The following is a 17,450-nucleotide window of genomic DNA, read 5'->3' as shown; positions in this document are numbered from 1 at the left end:
CTGTTTGATCACTTTGACCATCCTCGTGGTGAGAAAGATTTTCCTTGTATCTGCATGGCATTTCTTGTGTCCCCACTTGTCTGTTGCCTTTCATCCTACCACCATACGCTTCTGAGAAGTATCTGGCTCTACCTCTTCTGTATCTTTCCAATAGGTAGTTGAAGAAAACAAGCAGTAAGATCCTTCCTTTGTATTTTCTTCTTTAGACTGAGTGAACCCAGTTGTCTCAGCCTCTCCTCAGACATCATCGGCTCCATTCCTCTAATCATCTATCTGATGGCCCTTTACTGGACTTTCTCTAGTAACGCAATGTCTTTCTCTAACTGGGCAGCCCAAAACTGGCTGTAATACTCCAGATGTGGTCTCACAAGTACCAAATAGAGGGGAAGAAATCACGTTCCTTGACCAGGTTGCTACGCTTTTGCTGAAACCACCCAGGAGGCTGGTGGCTGCCTTGGTGGCAATGGCGCGCTGCTGGTTCTTGGTCAGCTTGTCCATTAGGACCCCCAAGGCCTTTTCTGTAAAGCTGCTCTCTGGCTAGCAGGTGCCCTGTACTGTACTGTTGTAACTGCATTATTCCATCCTATATGCAAGACTTTGGGGTTCATGCCAACCCATTTCTCAAGTCTGTTGGAAATCTGCCTAAATAGTAGCCTTACCTTCCAGCATGTCAACTGCTTCCCCAATTCAGTATCATCTGCAGACTTGTTGAGGTTGCATTCCACCCCCTCATTCAGGACTTGAATGAAGATGTTATTGACCCTAGTATCGATCCTGGAAGATGGCTGCTGGTAACTGGCCAGTGTATAAGAAATTAAAGCATCTTGAAAATATGTGAGTTGTGATGTTGCATATACATTTCAGCTCAGGTTGCTGTTACTTTGCATTTTATTAATCATCCCACATAACCATCTTCCAGTTTTATGGTACAGTGTTTGAAAACCGTAATTGATGGTGTATCAAAAATTGTATGTGTTTCATTGAGTCTGTGTGAAAGTATTGGTTCTCAATTGCAGTGTAGCATCCAAGCTACACCCGGTTTCCTTTGGTTTTCAGTGCAAAGGCTGGAAACACTAAAGTAACATGCCACTGTCAGGCTGGCCATTGGGCTCATATTCTTGCTAGTAGTTGTTTTAGTGGTTTTGTTTGTTTTATTTTTTCCCCTTGTTTCTTGTTAAAAACCTGAAAAAGATTTCTCAGAAAGCTTTTATTCTGCTTCTCACAGACTTGATCAGTCTCTTCTGGCACCATTTAAATTGTCTCATGACAGTTCTCATATTAATAAAAGACAGATTTAACAAACTCTAGGTTTCATTCACTTTCTATTATTTACTACAGGCTCATATTTATCCCTAATGTAAACACTCCGTTATAAAGATGAGGCCTAGGAGTTCCCCTTCACCAAATACTGGCAGATCATGTCCTTGCTTTTTGTAAAAGTCAGTCTTGTTCTTCTCTCTTTCACGCTGTTTTTTCAGAGCCTTGGTTGGTTGCCTGTACTGTCCTTTACCACATCTTCCTTTAGAAGATGCCAGGCCTATTAAGGATGAGAGCAAGCTGTAGTTTCGGCACCCTTTCCAGTTTGATCTAGCTTTAAGAGGTTTAGAAAACCCAGTTATTCTTCTGGGTGCTTTATAATGTGAAATGAAGGATTCCTTCCTATCCTACTCTGACCTTGTATCTTGGCAAAGAAAGCACAGTAAAATTGCATCTTATTTTTGGTAATTTTATGGGGTGGGACATTGTCAAGGAAAGTTTTACATGACTACAACAACACTTCTAAGCATATACAGTCTTATTTTTCTTCTCACTTCCACTGGTATAAGTGAGGAATAACTCTAGAGAGATCAAGATAATTATTTGACCGTAAAGTTGAGGTAAGACAAGAACCTGGCCCTTGCTGTTTGGAGTTTTGAATATGAGTGATGGCTCAAAATGTTGCTGGAAGAATATGCTCCCTTACTGGTAAACAAAGAGTGCCAGCTCCCAAAGCATGTTCTCGGAAAACTCTCTGTCCATAGAATGTCTTTGAATTTAACCAAATTCTGTTTTCTTATAGAAAGAAGATATAGTTTACATGTGAATTAAATTTTTATAGTTAAAAAATGGTCAAAGTGGCTGGTTAAGTTTATTTAGGACTGGAAGGGGTCACCTGAGCCATTTGAACATATTTTCCAGTTGATAATTGTTTTTGACATTTACCATATGGTCGTTATGATACCAATCTGCAAGAAGAATTTGGGCTTGGTGCTTTGCTGACTTGGAAGATCTTTGATGCAAAATTCAGTTTATGGGCTCTCAGATGGGAAGCTAAAAATCACCAAAATTTCAGCTGTAAAATTCTAGCTGTAAAAAATAAAATTGCACAGTAACTCTGGTTTTCCCTGTATCATTTTCAGATTCAACCTCCATCCCCCCCCCCGCCAAACTGAGGTTTATAAACTTACATTTTGTTTGAACTATAAGCCTTAATAAAATATTCTAGATTTAATTAATTTTAAAGTGGCTTGTCTTTTGGAAGCTTTGAATTGCTTTTAAAAACTTCAGCTTATGCTAGCTCTTTTTCTGACTTCTGTTTTACATGATATTTGCACTGAACTGCTGTCATATATCAGAAGTATTTATCTCTTCAGAGTGCCATGTATTTTCCTACAAACAGCTGCTTGCTTTAGCTGTGCTATTTTTCTGAAATGGAATATAATTTCAGTATTTTAATATAAGATTTGATTGAAATATTGAATATTCAGTTGACCATCGTGCATTTCAGGAGCACAGATCCTCACCATATGACTATGATCACTTCTCTAAAGGTAATAACATTCCAAGTGTCTGTAAAACAAGATGAAATTCAAATGTAAGTTGAAATAAAAATATCCTATCTGTATAGGATATCACAACTCCTGTATTGTGTATATGTATTTTCAGAAAAGGGAAATGTGCCTAGGTTCTAGCAGTCTGTTCTGTCCTTTTGCTACTTTATCATGCATGTTCTTCTTCCTTTAAGGAATAAATGTATTTAAAACTTTTTTTTTCTTAAATATATTTAAAACCTTTTTTTATTCTTTATAGAGCCAGTATTGTGCAGAAGCGCATAATTTATTTTCAAGATGAGGGTTCTCTCACCAAAAAAATTTGTGAACAAGGTAAGGTAAAGTAAAATATCTTTCTGATCTCCTTGTTGTGTTCTACATATTTCTCTTTATTCTTTATATCAAACTAAAATTTTGAGGCCTTGAACAGTTTCATCCAGGTTCAAATTTGGGATCTTACATTCAATTATGTTCTTCCTTATCACATATACTCTTCCTCATACAATCTTCCTTGACTTCCCCTAAATGTGATACTTACAACTTTTTACCTGGTCTTCGTGTGAAACCCGTTTGTCTCCAGGGCACTTAGTTCGTTGAATCCTGGGCTATTTCATCCTTTCCTAAACCTAAGCATTGCAGTTGGTTATTGCATCCCACTGGAGAATTTATATGCTTTGGCTGTCCAGAAATTTCAAGCCTGTTGTGTTTTGAGATCAACTGAGGTTTCGTCCATATCAGATAGGAGCCAGAAACAAACCCATTTTGAATCTGAAGACTACTGAAATAGTAGTGCTTTCTTATTTAAAAATATAAATTTAAATCATTACATCCACTTATAAATATGATCCAGGTATTTCAGCCCAACTTAAAAATAAACAAAAAAAATGTGTTTAACTCGGATTTATTTATTGGAGTGTTTATTATGGCAGCTTTGCTGTCATCTGTTGATTTTGAGTTGTAACCATTTTCAATGGCTACTTCGCTGCTTTTTCAGACTCAGCCTCAGAGGGTGTGACTGACAAACCAATTTTAGATTGTTGTGCCTGTGGAACTGCCAAATACAGGCTAACTTTTTATGGAAACTGGTCAGAAAAAACACATCCGAAAGATTTCCCACGTGAGTATCATTCTTTTACTATTGTTGTGCCATATGGGGATTGTGAAGAGGGTTGGAGCTTATTGCATGACACAACATTACTTATTTACAGCTCAGCAGTGTAAATTATGACATATATGGAATACTGCTAACGTTCAGTATTGAAAATCGATGGATCTTTCTGCGAATGCTATACATTACAAATAAATTCTATTGGTTTGCCTGACATTTTGAACTGAGGTGTGTATGAGAATCACATTTTCAAGATTTTCCACATTTTCATTGTGGTGAGGAAGGTTAAATTTGGTTTGTTTTTTTTTTTTGGTGAAAGTTTAGACTGGCTTATAATGTACAGCTAGGAAAAGAGATTTTAAGAAAAAGGCCACAAAGGATGGGCAACACACTAACATTTTGATTTTACAACCACGCCAATCTAGCCAGTATGTTTTTCTTCAAAGTCTTTTGAAAGATTCCAGTTAGTTTTGGTGAGCCCTGAATCTTGCTGCCCAAGGACATTAATTACATATATAGACCTTAGAATATTCTGTCTTCTTTGTATTTGCTGGTTGAATAGAGAGATAAAATGCACGTACTGAGCTTTGCGTGTCTGGGTTTTTAAAGTTTCTGAACTACAGAATCAGTATTCTTGTTGTAATACCCGAAGTAACTGTAAAAGCTAAAATTACAAAAACATGTATTAGGCATTCGTTCTTTCATTACTGACTCCACAGTTTGTGGCAATAAAGGCTAGGAAGTCATTTGAGAACGTGAGTCACATGTACTTGGTCTTTAAACTTTGTTATGCTTTCTGTGGCTGACATTTATTATATAGAATTCATATGTCAATTCTTTTTTATTATTATTGTCACAGTGTCAGAATATCATCATATAACTCAAATATGGTTTGTGTGTCAATCAGCTCATAGTTTTAACAGCCTAAACAATATTGCTTATGTTGAGTCTCTCATACAATTTAAGTTGAATGTAGCATTGTTCGGATATTATTTGTCAGCATAATACATGGGAGATAAAATAAGCCAAAACCAGTAATTGCAGAAATGCTCTTTTAGGCTATTGGATGATTATGTATCTGCTGAGCGTGACGCTTTATATGCATTATTTGTATGGATTCAGCTGGTGGTTAGAAATAGGGCATGAGAAAATGATTGAAAACTACAGAATTAGTGTGACTTAACGATGTAATATTGGGGATAAATGGTCTTTTCTTTTAAATCCAAGTCAGTGAACACATTAAGAGTATGGGTGCATAACTGAAAGTAAGCAAGTTGCAATAGTTTGCCACAATATTGGACTCTGTAGACTGCTATATCTTCTCAGTTACAAAATGGTGAATTACATTAAAGTTTTACTTTAAAAACTGGAAAAGTGAAAAAATAACCATATAATGCTAGCAGGATTAAGCCCAGTAACAATAGCTGATAAGATTTTACATTGAAATTTCTGAAAGTAGAGAAACAATCTCATCTAGATGTAGTGATGTTAAAAATGAAAACTAGTCATCAACATTATTCTTTAAAATGTTGAACTTGTGCAGTAATTACACTAAAATAAAATGCTTTTCATGATGGACTGTGGTAAATCACTAATTATTTGCCAAGCCATCACATAAAAAATTGTGCTCTACTCTTATACCATCAGTATGGCTGAAATAGAAAGCAGATCATAAAACTTATTATTTTGTGTCTTTTCTTTAACTTATCTTCTGACTTGCTTTAAAAATCCCTAAATAATATGTCCTCTGTTGCTTAGCTTTTCTCCAAAGAACTGCTTTTGCCAAGTAAAGTATTTTCTTTTGCTATCACACAAACATGTTTCTGGAAGGTACAGTGCAAAACTTTTAATTCTATTTTGAGGTTTTCACAGATTCCATGGATTAGAAATAATTTTATGTTTATTATACCAGTGCAATTAAAATACCTCTGTTCCATTGAATTTAAGTGTGTATTGTCTGTTTAGGAGTTATCAGATGTGCCTACTCTAGAAATCATTGCTTAGAATGAAACCGCTGCAATAACAATCTTGTTCTGAGTGTGCCAACCATAGAATGAATGGAGAGAGGTGTACCACAGCTGTAGAAAGGGTTAAAAAACTAATTCTTAAAACAATTTTGCTTTCATGGATCTCAGACAGACAAAAAAAAATTAAACTGATTTGCAAACTAAGGCTTCAAAAAAGTGAGCATGCTTTTCAAGTAATTTTTGCAAGTTATCACAAGTCCTGATAATAGGACTAGTGGAAGCTGAGTATTTCATTTGTTATTAAATCTGGCTCAAGGGGAACTATTAAATTTCCTATCACATTTTGTGAGTCAGAAAGATTTGTATTTACATATGCCCTGTGGCTTAAAAGCATTTATTCTCTCTGGGTATCACCCATATATGATAATAAATATATATGCTCTCCATCATGATTTGATATGGCACATCTATGAAATATGTGAGAAGATACATTCTCATGCTGTGATGACACCTTAATCTTTATGCAAAAATACATGTATAAGTGTGTAAATTGAGAAACTACTCATATAAAAAGGAAGTGAAATAACACCATTGGAAAGCTGTCAGTATTCTGTTTGCTGTTTTAGGAATCGGATAGTGTCATTGCACTGGTGATGCAAAATAGATCTGGCCTTGTACTGCTCAGATTATTTCATGTAGAGAAGTTTGTTTGATGTTTAAAGGAAAAGGTTTAAGAAACTATATTGAGTTGTCTCTTCATTCTCATAAAAAATGGGAGGTTCAAGGTGAGGAGTGAAACTTTTGCAAATGTCGTACAGATTTTGTAAAAGCTTTAGGGTAGATGTAGTATACTTCAAACAGCTCATTTGGGCAAGTAGGTGGGCCAGCTGATTTCTCCGCAGAGCCAATGTCTTTAAGGAGACGTGTTTAGTGGAAGAGGCTGGGCTCTGGTTGCAAAGACAGCAGATGTTCTTGATCTGTTTAGGATAGGGAGCGTGAGAAGCTTTGGAGCACGTGGAACAGTTCATTGTCCATTTTATTAAAGACTTAAAGGCACTGTGGTTCCTCTCTGTAGTGATACATTTTTCTTTTGTAGGGACCATGTGGAATCTTCTCTTTCAATAAGTTTCAGTAAGTGTCACTTACTGTGTTTCAGGGAAAGCTTCTGTCTATGACTTGTGAGATAGTTAGACCTGTGTGCTAGGAAGAAAGAATGGGCAAAACTGGTGGTCCCATCACTGGAGCTGAATGACAGTATCTCTCTGTGGTTTGACGAAGTGCCAGTGTATATTTAAGGAACAATTACTGGATCTTAGATCAAGAAACCGTCTTCTGACACGGTAGTCTCTTCAGCTATTACCTGGGCGGGGCGAAGGTTTAGTTTTGTTTTTCCTCCATTTGGGGCTCAATTACTGATTAGCTTTAATGGACTCTGAAAGCATCAAGCCTACTATATTTCAGAGCTCAGTAGGTGTATTTTGGTCCAAGTTTAGCACTAGGGAAACTATGGAGGCTTTGTTTGCTGTGTTGCTAGGCTATCTCCCTCATCTATCTATTCTGCTTGCTACAGTTTTCTAGCTTTTTTCCCCTAGCATTGGAGTTCATTTTTTGCTTCTAATTTATTTTCTGTTTTCCTGCGATCAGGTTCCTGCATCTGACTTTATCTATTCAGTTCTCTACACTGTCTTTTTCAATTTCGTTGTCACACCTTTCACAACTTAAATTTGCATTCCTTTTCTTCACTTCGTTATTCGTTTTTCATTCATTTATTCTAGTTTTCAGCTGATTTTGCTGCTATTCTTTACCTTTTGCATTGCAAAGAAAAATGTTAAATATTGTCTCATTCCATCATTCTGTCTTCCTCATCTCCTACAGTCTTTGCACTGTTACCAGACTGCCTGCTTGTGTGAGCAATTCATTTTCTCACCTTTTTCCTTTAAGCCCATATCTTTGCAGAGTGTTATTTGACACTTAAGTGAATTCATTTTTATTTCCAGTACTGTGGGACTTCTGTGACTCCTTATTTCTGCTCGATTCTCTTTTCAATTCCATCAGACCTCTCTAACATTTTCTCTTTAAACTTTTACATTTTTTTCTTTTTCTGTTCAAGAAGACAAGAAACAAGAACAGGAATCCTTTTGCCTAGCTCTATGAGAAATTTGAGCAAGAAAACTCAGTGAATATAGAATCCCCAAAATTAACTCCTTTGCTCCCTTCCTAAATTAAAGGGAACCCCTACTAATGGTTGGGGTGAGGGTGGAGGAAGGAGACATGGAACATGTATAATTTAAGTATGCAGAAGCAGAAAAACCAGCTATGTCAGTGCCAATAAGAGCAGTTCTTTACCAGTATTTCAAAAGTTTCCTGGAAGAAGTGCTGGACACCATTTGCCCATAGAAAGCAAATGTTTCACCTCTGTTTCACCAGGAAGCTGCTGTGGGAGGCTTCTGGCTGTAAGCCTTTTATAGCTCTGTGCCTGAGAATGTTTGGGCACAAAGCTATTTAATGATAGTGTAATCACGCTTATATCTACCTTTTGCTGGTAATCTGCTGTCACCACTCAAACACAACAAATCTAGTGGACTGTTAGAAACCAGTATCCCTCAGTAGGAATTGACTTGCTGTTAAATCTTTGAGTGACCACTGAAGTCTTCCCTTGCAGGTTTCATCCTCAAAAATATTTTACATGGAAACCTAAAATTAAAGGATTCTTAAACTTCCTGAAGTGAAGTCTTCGGTTAAGAAAGAATATGCTAAGCCTATCTGTTTGGGGGGGCTGCTTGATTAGCCGGAATACAATCTTTCTCACCATTTCTGCCTGTGTTGTTATATCCAATAATTACTGACACTTTATGCTATTTTTCTGTAGTCCACTGACTTGTTCTTATTGCTCTAAAGATATGGTGTATTGATGTAGTGAGAACTGACAGCATGCAACACATGCAAAAGCTTGGTACTGGTGAAGACTGGGCACTTCAAACCTTTCACTTTAATAAAAAATTAGGAATTTTGCTTTGAAGCTGTCTTGATGGTTGATTTTTTTTTCTTCCCTCTGAAAGGACGCACCAACCACTGGTCTGCAATCATTGGTAGTTCTCACTCGAAGAACTACATCCTTTGGGAGTATGGAGGATATGCTAGTGAAGGTGTCAAACAAGTTGCAGAGTTGGGGTCCCCAGTAAAGATGGAAGAAGAAATTCGACAGCAAGTAGGTGTAATTTAGTGCATACTTTAAAAAATGCATCCTACCTTGGCCTGTGAATGATTTCTCATTGGCAATGCCTGTGAATGTCATTTTGCTGGCTAATTTTCAGTTAAGCAGATTAGGAGATCTACCTTTCTTTCTAGACTCATTCTTACTCTGGCAAAAGTTTTTGTCCGTGAAAGGACAAGTTGCAGTATTCTGAACTTAGAAAATCTATGTGTCATGCAAGGCATAAATGAGAGGTAGAAAAGTAAAATTCATCTTTCCGGGCTTAATCGTGAAGACAGAGTTTGTTAAAGGAATACCATGAAGACAGCAAGCAGTATGCCTTATTCCTTTTTGAAGAGGTGATTTTTAGTTTATAGTATATTGCAGTATTTTATTTTTTTTTTAAGCACCTTATTTGCAATTTTCTGCAGATTCTTTCAAGTTAGAAAAGCTCTTATAGGAGAGTGAGGTGATTTTTGCTGCTGAGCAGGAAAGCTTTACACAACTGCACTAACAAAATTCGATGAATCGGGATTATGGTTTAAGGGCAAAAGGGCCTTTACAGTCTATCATCTTACAGGGGACTGATTCAGCTGAACAGAAATCAATCTTTCAAATAGTTCATAGATTATTTTCATTTTGTTACATCAAGTAACAAGCAACCAAATAAAATATACCAGGACATGGTGATGATTATTATTAGGACGTCTACCTCCAAGAAATTTAAGAGCTCAGTGGAAACTGAGCTCAGTTATAAAACAGAAAGAATGTAAATATTATTACATATAATAGAGCTATACATACAATTTTATGTAGATGTATGTATGTGGGTAAGTGCATACATAATATATAGTTATGATTGCTCCACATGGGAGAGAAGGCAGAAATTGCCCCCAACAGCTTATCACCTTGTACAGACAAGACAGGAGCAGAAGGGAAACAGCATTCAGTAAGAAAAGTTAAAGGCAGAAATGTTAAAGACAGATCTGGTTTACTGGGGTCTCTCTCTGATTCTGCTTTCCTGACTTTCCCCCCAAATTGATAAAGTGATACAAGTGAGGAGGAGGCCTAGTCTGAGGCAGAATAGTCAGGTGGGGTAGCAGGGACACACTGCAAGGGACAGCAAAATGGGAGCCAAAGAGCTTGTTTTGGCATTTCATGTGCCTGCTTTGCTATGCCAGCCTTTAACATGCCGTGAGAGGTGTGACTTAATATCTAATTGATATGCAATATTTTTAATGTCTTCCTGGGACACTTTCTGCTTCTGCCAAATGTACTGAGAATTAAAGATTTCAAAACAGCTGGAATTTTGTAGAAGTTTTTGTGTTTTGATCATTGAATGCCCATTCTTTTTATAAGGTACAAATTTTAACAATAAAATCAAAATAAGAATGGAAAATAGTACTTTACACTTCAGTAATGAACAAAAATACTTTTCCGTATTAATCAGTATTTATGTATCACAAGCATGCTTTCATTAATTATATTTTTCAGAGAAAATTATTACTTAATTTTGAACACATGTAAGAAACCCTCTTTACCTACAATCATTTTTGCTATATTTGTGTGGATCTTTCCTATATTTGATACTTCTGAATATGAAGTCAGCAAAACTAAAATCAGTATTTAGGATGACAGTGTTGATCAATAATATTCACTTTTGGTAACTGCTGTGTGTTAAAGAGAATTTCGAGGCCTCCTATATAACACTTAAATTATATAAAGAGTTGGAGAGAGAGAGAGAAAATAAGATTCAATTATATTTATATAGACAGTGTAGAACAACCTCAAAGACTGTTTCGCCCACAGGAAAACTTGCATAGTGAAAGGCTTTACATTCTGAGTTTCATTTGTTGTTTTGTGATGCTTAAGTGTATATAATCATGGTACAAGAACAGCTAGTGTGTTTGACAAGAAACACACCAAACTTCCCAAACCAAGAAAAATAAAATAAAAACAGTTAATAATTTAATATATTAAAGGGATACATAAGGAATATGAAAGGAAAAAACATGTTGAATATGGGGGGGAGATGTGATGATGGGTACATTATTCTCTTTATTGTATAATAAACCTTTGGCATACCTGGAAATAGAACATAGGCCTTGATCCTAGATAACTTGCCTTTGCACCTTTGCTGAGAAGTGGCTGGATTTTATCCTAGCGACACTATATAAACCCAGATGGATTAAAATTATAGCAGAGTATTCCATATACCACATGTAATTTGTAATTTTTGCTGCTTACTTGGGAAATCAAGATTTTCTCATAGTAAGTCCACAAGTAATAAAGGAAGTCAGCCTAATTAGTATCTTTGTACTAAAAAAGAGAGACTTTCTTTGCACAGCCTTCACAAATACTTTATAAATAAGTGTTTGGCACATCTGAATAGTAACTACACAAAGATTAGGTCTGGTCCAGAAGCAGCAGGGGCATGGGGAGAGCATGGGATGAAGCGCAAGTAGAGAGGTGCAGTTGTGGAAGGTCATACTGAGCATTGGTGGAAAAGGCAATGAATTTGAAGGGAATATGGAAAAGAATGAAAATCATGACTCTTTCTGCTTTCCAATTTCTGGGTTCTTTGTCGTTATGTGCCATGTATTTGCAAAAAGGAGATGTATTTATATGCTGGATTCAAATCAGAGGTGATCGTGACTTTTAGAGTACATAAAATGGCTAACTGGCTACAATTTCAGGGGCTGCTGAAATCACACATGAAATTAATGAATGTCGCAGTTCATTTCAACATCAGGCTTGTCTGAGTGTGTCAAACCTGCAGTAATTCCCCTGATTCTCCTGGTTCAGTCTAATCCAAGCAGTAAATGAGTGTTGTAACTGGATATTACCTAGAACAATACAGTGTATCAACAAACACCATAACATTTTTATCAAGTTTATTTGACTTTTTGTTTCTTTTTATCATGTGTTTAAGCTGCGCTAATATTTTTTGAGAGATACTGAGGTAAAGTTCTACAACCAGGACAGCAAGAGCTAGTAATACCAGGAGCTAATTTGCTGACATTTCATTCAGGCTTTTCTTTTTTTTTTTTTTTTTAATTGCACTTCCTCCCTTGCAATATCTCTGCCTGCCTTGAAATTTGGTAACGTTGTTTCCTCCCCCACACTTCCCAATCTACCTCAGGATCCATTTCCGCCTTTTACATTTCTTATTCTACCTTTATTTCCCCTGTCTGTTGTCTTCCCAGCCTTCTGCTGTGGGGTGGTGGGAAGATGCAATTTGTTAAAATCACCCTCCCAGGCTGCTTTTGAGGTTTTTGAAAACACAAGAAAGGCAACTTTTGTGCTTAATGCTGCTGCCTGGACCCAGACCGCTGTGCAGCAGCGCAGGGCTGGGGCCGTAGCCCTCGCCTGCAGCATGCCCGCAGCGGGTAATGCACTTCTAAGAAGGCCAGACTTGGGTTTGGAAATCTACTGAGTGTCTACTGTGTTTTGTGTGCAGTTTCTTAGGTGAATACATAGACACATATTTAGGTAACCAGCATCTGTGACATTGACTTTATCTAAGGTTTTATGAAGAAAAAAATAATCTATCTAATGATTTTTATGAATTATTACTAAAAATTACTGTCCATGTATGAAACAAAGAAAAAGTCTTTCTTTAAACAGAGCTTTGTTAAGAAGTGTCCTAACAACTATGTGCCATTAACTAACGATTCTCAAAGGTGAACATTTCTGCTCCCCATTTGACAGACTGCTGAATCATCATCGGCTTTTCTTCTTGACTGAGCACCTTCGGATGCTCTGATTTGTGTTGTTACTGTAAAGAGCCTGTGTGATATTTTTGCATGGATGGTCCTTGGTACTGTAAACTTGCTTTGTAGTTTGTTTATCTGGGAGAACTTAAAGGAACTAATCAGCCTTTTTGTTAAACTTTTCCTGGCAGCCTGGAAGGAAAGCCACAGCACATAAGAGTTTTACTAAAACAATCTGTCAAGTGGTTGATGTGTACAATAGGATAATTCATGCGTTATACTTCAGGGGTTATAAATGAACAAACAAAGGATGGAAAAGGAATTATGCGAGCAAAAGAATGTTCACTGACCTCATGTATCCCTGAAATATATTCACTCTTTCACTTTGTTTTCAGAAACTCTGATTTGCCCAGAACCTGTTATTTGATAAACTGCCTGGACAGAAACAAGTACAGAATTTGAAAGGGGAATTCTGCACCCATATTGTGATTGCTCTGTTTAAACAAAAAAACAAACAAGATGGTTAAAACGTGAATCAAAAAGAATAAAGTGTAATGCTAAATGTCATATCCTAGGCAGATGAAACAAGATTAAAATAGAGACATAGTCACTCCTCTTTGATTTAAATGTCTCACACCTTGAGAGAACTCATTTGGTTTTGCCTAATTGTTTTAGGATAAATACTAGGTCATTTTGCTTCCATGTTTTTAAAAACCAGGATAAGTAATATTCTGTACCTTGCTGCTATCTCCAGGAAATGCAGTTTGTACTCTCTGCTTATTCCCCACGGACACATAGATGACATCCTTACACGTTTGGTTTAATGCTTTCTGAAATGTCAGTAAGTGGGATGACTTTTTCCATTGTCTTCAGCAGCCTCAGATTAGAGCTGACTATACCTCCAGACCTTTGAGAAGAGCAAGTTCTGCTTTCCAGTAAGATGCTTGTAAATTTTTTGACACATGATAAGTTATGTGAAGACATATTCATTGAAGATGAAACCTGAAATATCCAAAACTTTCTACAGAATAAAATATGTAACTGTTATGATTCTGTCCAAACATTTATTTTCACAAAATAGTTCTGGTTTGGATTTTTTTAAATATATCCATGCAATTAAAAAAAAAAAAAAAGAAAAAAAAAGAAAAGGGAGTCAAAGTTAAAGTAATTTCATTGTTGGATTGATCCTGATTGATTGACTTTTTTGAGAAATGTAATTTCAGTATTTTAGTGGAATAGTTTCTATTTCATTACCTGTTCTGTAACACAGCACTATGTTCTTCCATAGAAAAATGGGGTCATTAGATTTTTCTGACTGAAGCTGGTAAATCACCTGAATTACAAAGAGGAATCTGTAGTATATTGATTTCATTTTGTTATATTGCTAGGCAAATTAGCATTGTGTTTACTGAAACAGGCTCAAAATTTTGCTTTTTGAATTATCTGTTATTGTGTACTTATAGAAGTTAAAATTAGCTAACCAACCAATGAGGTTCAACTAAGTTGCACTTGTGCTTGAGAGAACGCTAAAAATTCTGCCTGAACACTTAAGCTTCAGAGACCGTGATACCCCTAACAATGTTTGTGAATAAGGCTGCTTTGCACTTAAAAGCTGTGATTGCTGCAGAAGTAGTTTAGTCTGTGCTTGTTTAAAGTAGCTAAAAAATTAGTGAAACAATGACGGCTTGGCCTTCATTGCAGGTGGAGATTAAAACATATACAGGATCTTAGATTATTTTGCCACATATTACTATTGCTATTTCTGCTACTATTGTTACTCATGAAAACTAGAAGAAATTGGCCAACTGGGATGTCTACCTTTGCTTAACCAAACCTTCAGTGAATGGTGTTAACATACCCACAGGGCCCCCTTCTTCCTCAGTCCCCGAGAGGGGATTTGAGTTCCCATCCAGTTTTCAGAGCCACCAGGCTCTCTCTGTCAAGAAGACGGGACCACTTAGGAAATATTAGTATGGCCATAAAGTCTCATATGAAAACTACAGTCACTGTTCTTACAAATAGTCCAAAAGCCCTTTAGGATTCTGTGCAAAGTCCACAGAAATTTTCAGTAGATTTTGGACTTGGTCTAACAGTGAAATAATAAACACTATCCCAGCACGCTTTCTACTTTAGTTACAGCCTGACTGCATGTTTTTAATGCTGTATTTAATCTAATTCTGGACAGATCAAGCTGCTCGATTGTAAATTTGTATCTAGACTTTTGTTTGCTCAGTTAGACTCCTCTATTGCTCTGTGCATACACCTCTATTGTGAATTATGGTACTTTTTATGCCTTTTGAAAATGTTAAGTGGTAGATTTTCCATCCTTTCCTTTTGGAAGATATACCTTATATAATAATTTAAAATCTCTGGCATGTTGGTAATTAGAAGTTTTGAAATGCCTGTTTACTATGTTAAATTTCTGCCAAAAAAGAAATTGTCTATTTATGTCATAAAGGGAAGCTTTATCTACCAGTAAATAACTCATGCAACAGAACACCTCTTCTAGGGTGGCTTCCATCCTTTAATAAACTTCTGTTGGAAACAGTAATTAGGATGATTCACAGTTTGTGTTGCTTTCTTTAAAAAAACAAACAAACAAAAACTGTTCATCACAATTGCACTTTTTTTTTAGTACTTGATAATAATAAAGATATGCTTCTCTAATAAGAAATAAAGCTGATGTTGAATGCTGTGCCATTTTGCTCTTTGTGGCCATATGATTAATTGCTATGAGCATGATACTAATGTAGGTCAAAGTACAGCATTCATTTTGAAAAGACATGTCTAAAAGGTGCCTTTTTTTCTGACAACTACTGAAATACAAAAAAACCCCTTTAAAAATAATATTTAATTTTCTTTATATCTTACTAGTGACTTATAAGGCAGACACTTAGAGGTCACTTCACTTTAAAAGGAAAGCCAGAAAGAGAAAATCAACTTTTTTCTGGCATAACAGTAAATAAATGGTGTTTCTACAAATCTTTATTCTTCTGAAGAAAGTATGGAAAACCCCAAATTTAAATTTCTTCACTGAGTTTTATTTCTGTAGGCTTATATAAACAACATAGTCACTGTATGTTCCCATCAGTAAGCTAGTATTTGTTTTCAATAGTTGCTGTAGTCTCTAACTGGAATTACATTGCAAAAGTTTTGATTGCTTGTGCAACTGTTAAGCAATCGTGTTTTGGCTTTATAAATAACTAAACATGTGGAATGTTCACTTTGAGATACTGAAAAGAAAAGAAACATTCAGCTATGAAGGTAAAATAAAAAGTCATGTCTTTTTTTTAGTAAAAGTGTCACTTCCATTTCAGTCACAAAAACTATTGTTTAGTTGGTGAAAATAGTCCATGTAAATACTAGAAAATACTTATCATTTTTACTAATTCTGAATAGTACAAAGCACCTTCAGTTAGTCTAAAAGCCATTGAAGTTAAGCACTCTTTTACAAAATCAAGCTCTGACAAATAAATATTAAGTGGTGTATTATTTCCTGGGCCGAAACATGAAAGATTCAACATACTTTTAATAGTTCATGCAGTCAGCCAATAAAAATGAATAGGAAAATTTGTGCTTATCTGAGTACTCTGAAAATATCATTGTGCTATGGATAAGCTCTTAATCATTAGAGCACAGCCCTTATGCCACTGTTACTCCATATGTGGTTCTTCTATTTGGAGGGCCGTAAGAGCTGGCAGATATTGAACACATTTTGTGCAAAACATCCTTTTTATGATTGTGGTAATATCCCTGGTTTAGAACACTAGGCAAAATATAATTCTGAAACTGTATTCACCCTTGGGTCAAAACTTTAGCAAAATAGTGGCTTGGTTAACAGTGCTTTTTCAAGTTTTGTCAAGTTGCTTTTTTCCAGGTTTAGTAACAAGAACAGGAAAATGGTGAAAAATTACTGGAAGCTCACTCTGTCAGTAGACTTTTAAATCTTAGTGAAACATTCTGGTTACCGGTTACCATTGCTCATTTGGATTTGTGGTACCTCTTTAACCCACTTGTATTAGTTATGTGCAGAGCTAGGCCAGGTGCCTTATCGTCATAGAGAAGTGAAGATCCTTTCTGCTGTTAAAGATCTGTGAAAATCAGAGGGAGAATTTTTGCACTTGTGATCTACAAACTGTTAAACGACTGTAGTTTTGTTCTGTAATGGATGGGTGTTTCCCTTGCAAGAAACAGCCTTTGCGATTTAACGTGACTGGTGCAGTCATGCCATAGAGAAGATGACAGGCGTGTGCTATTGTTGTTTCAAAAATTCTGTCTCAATATACTGGGGTGTATAATGCATTGCAGGAAATTTCTTCATCTACTTAAAATTAGGAAATGCTTTTGGAAATTGTCAGTACTGAAGAGACTCCTGTTAGGACATTGTTTTCATACAAAACAACCTCGTGTTGACTTGTGCACACTGCATGTAGCTATGCCATGCAAATGGAACATCAAAAGCACTTCTCCCTCCCTCCGTTGGACACCTGGCCTGTGGTCTGTCCATGAATCGATCTCCAGTCTGCTCAGAAATGTGAAATTTCCCCCAGTTAAAGTGGCCTCCAGTCTAACATTTCCATTCTTCAAGGCAAATAATTTTAAGGAGTGATATTCTGTCAATGGCAGGGACACTGGTACCCTTCTCAGCATTCCCAGGAG

The 17,450-nt window shown here is 36.3% G+C and overlaps 1 protein-coding gene across 1 annotated transcript in view; it reads left to right on the top strand.

The window, feature by feature from the left end:
* The window catches only part of SPON1 (spondin 1, extracellular matrix protein), a 205,922-nt gene that overhangs the window by 59,674 nt on the left and 128,798 nt on the right, over positions 1-17,450 (top strand). The window contains exons 4-6 of the mRNA XM_009334496.1: positions 3,070-3,143; positions 3,805-3,927; positions 8,945-9,093. Coding sequence (XP_009332771.1) covers positions 3,070-3,143; positions 3,805-3,927; positions 8,945-9,093 — 346 coding nt within the window. The remainder of the gene's footprint in view (positions 1-3,069; positions 3,144-3,804; positions 3,928-8,944; positions 9,094-17,450) is intronic.

This window comes from Pygoscelis adeliae, unplaced genomic scaffold, assembly GCF_000699105.1.
Source record: "Pygoscelis adeliae isolate BGI_AS28 unplaced genomic scaffold, ASM69910v1 Scaffold171, whole genome shotgun sequence".
Classification (NCBI taxonomy): Eukaryota; Metazoa; Chordata; class Aves; order Sphenisciformes; family Spheniscidae; genus Pygoscelis; species Pygoscelis adeliae.
This window is presented reverse-complemented; position numbering and strand designations above follow the sequence as displayed.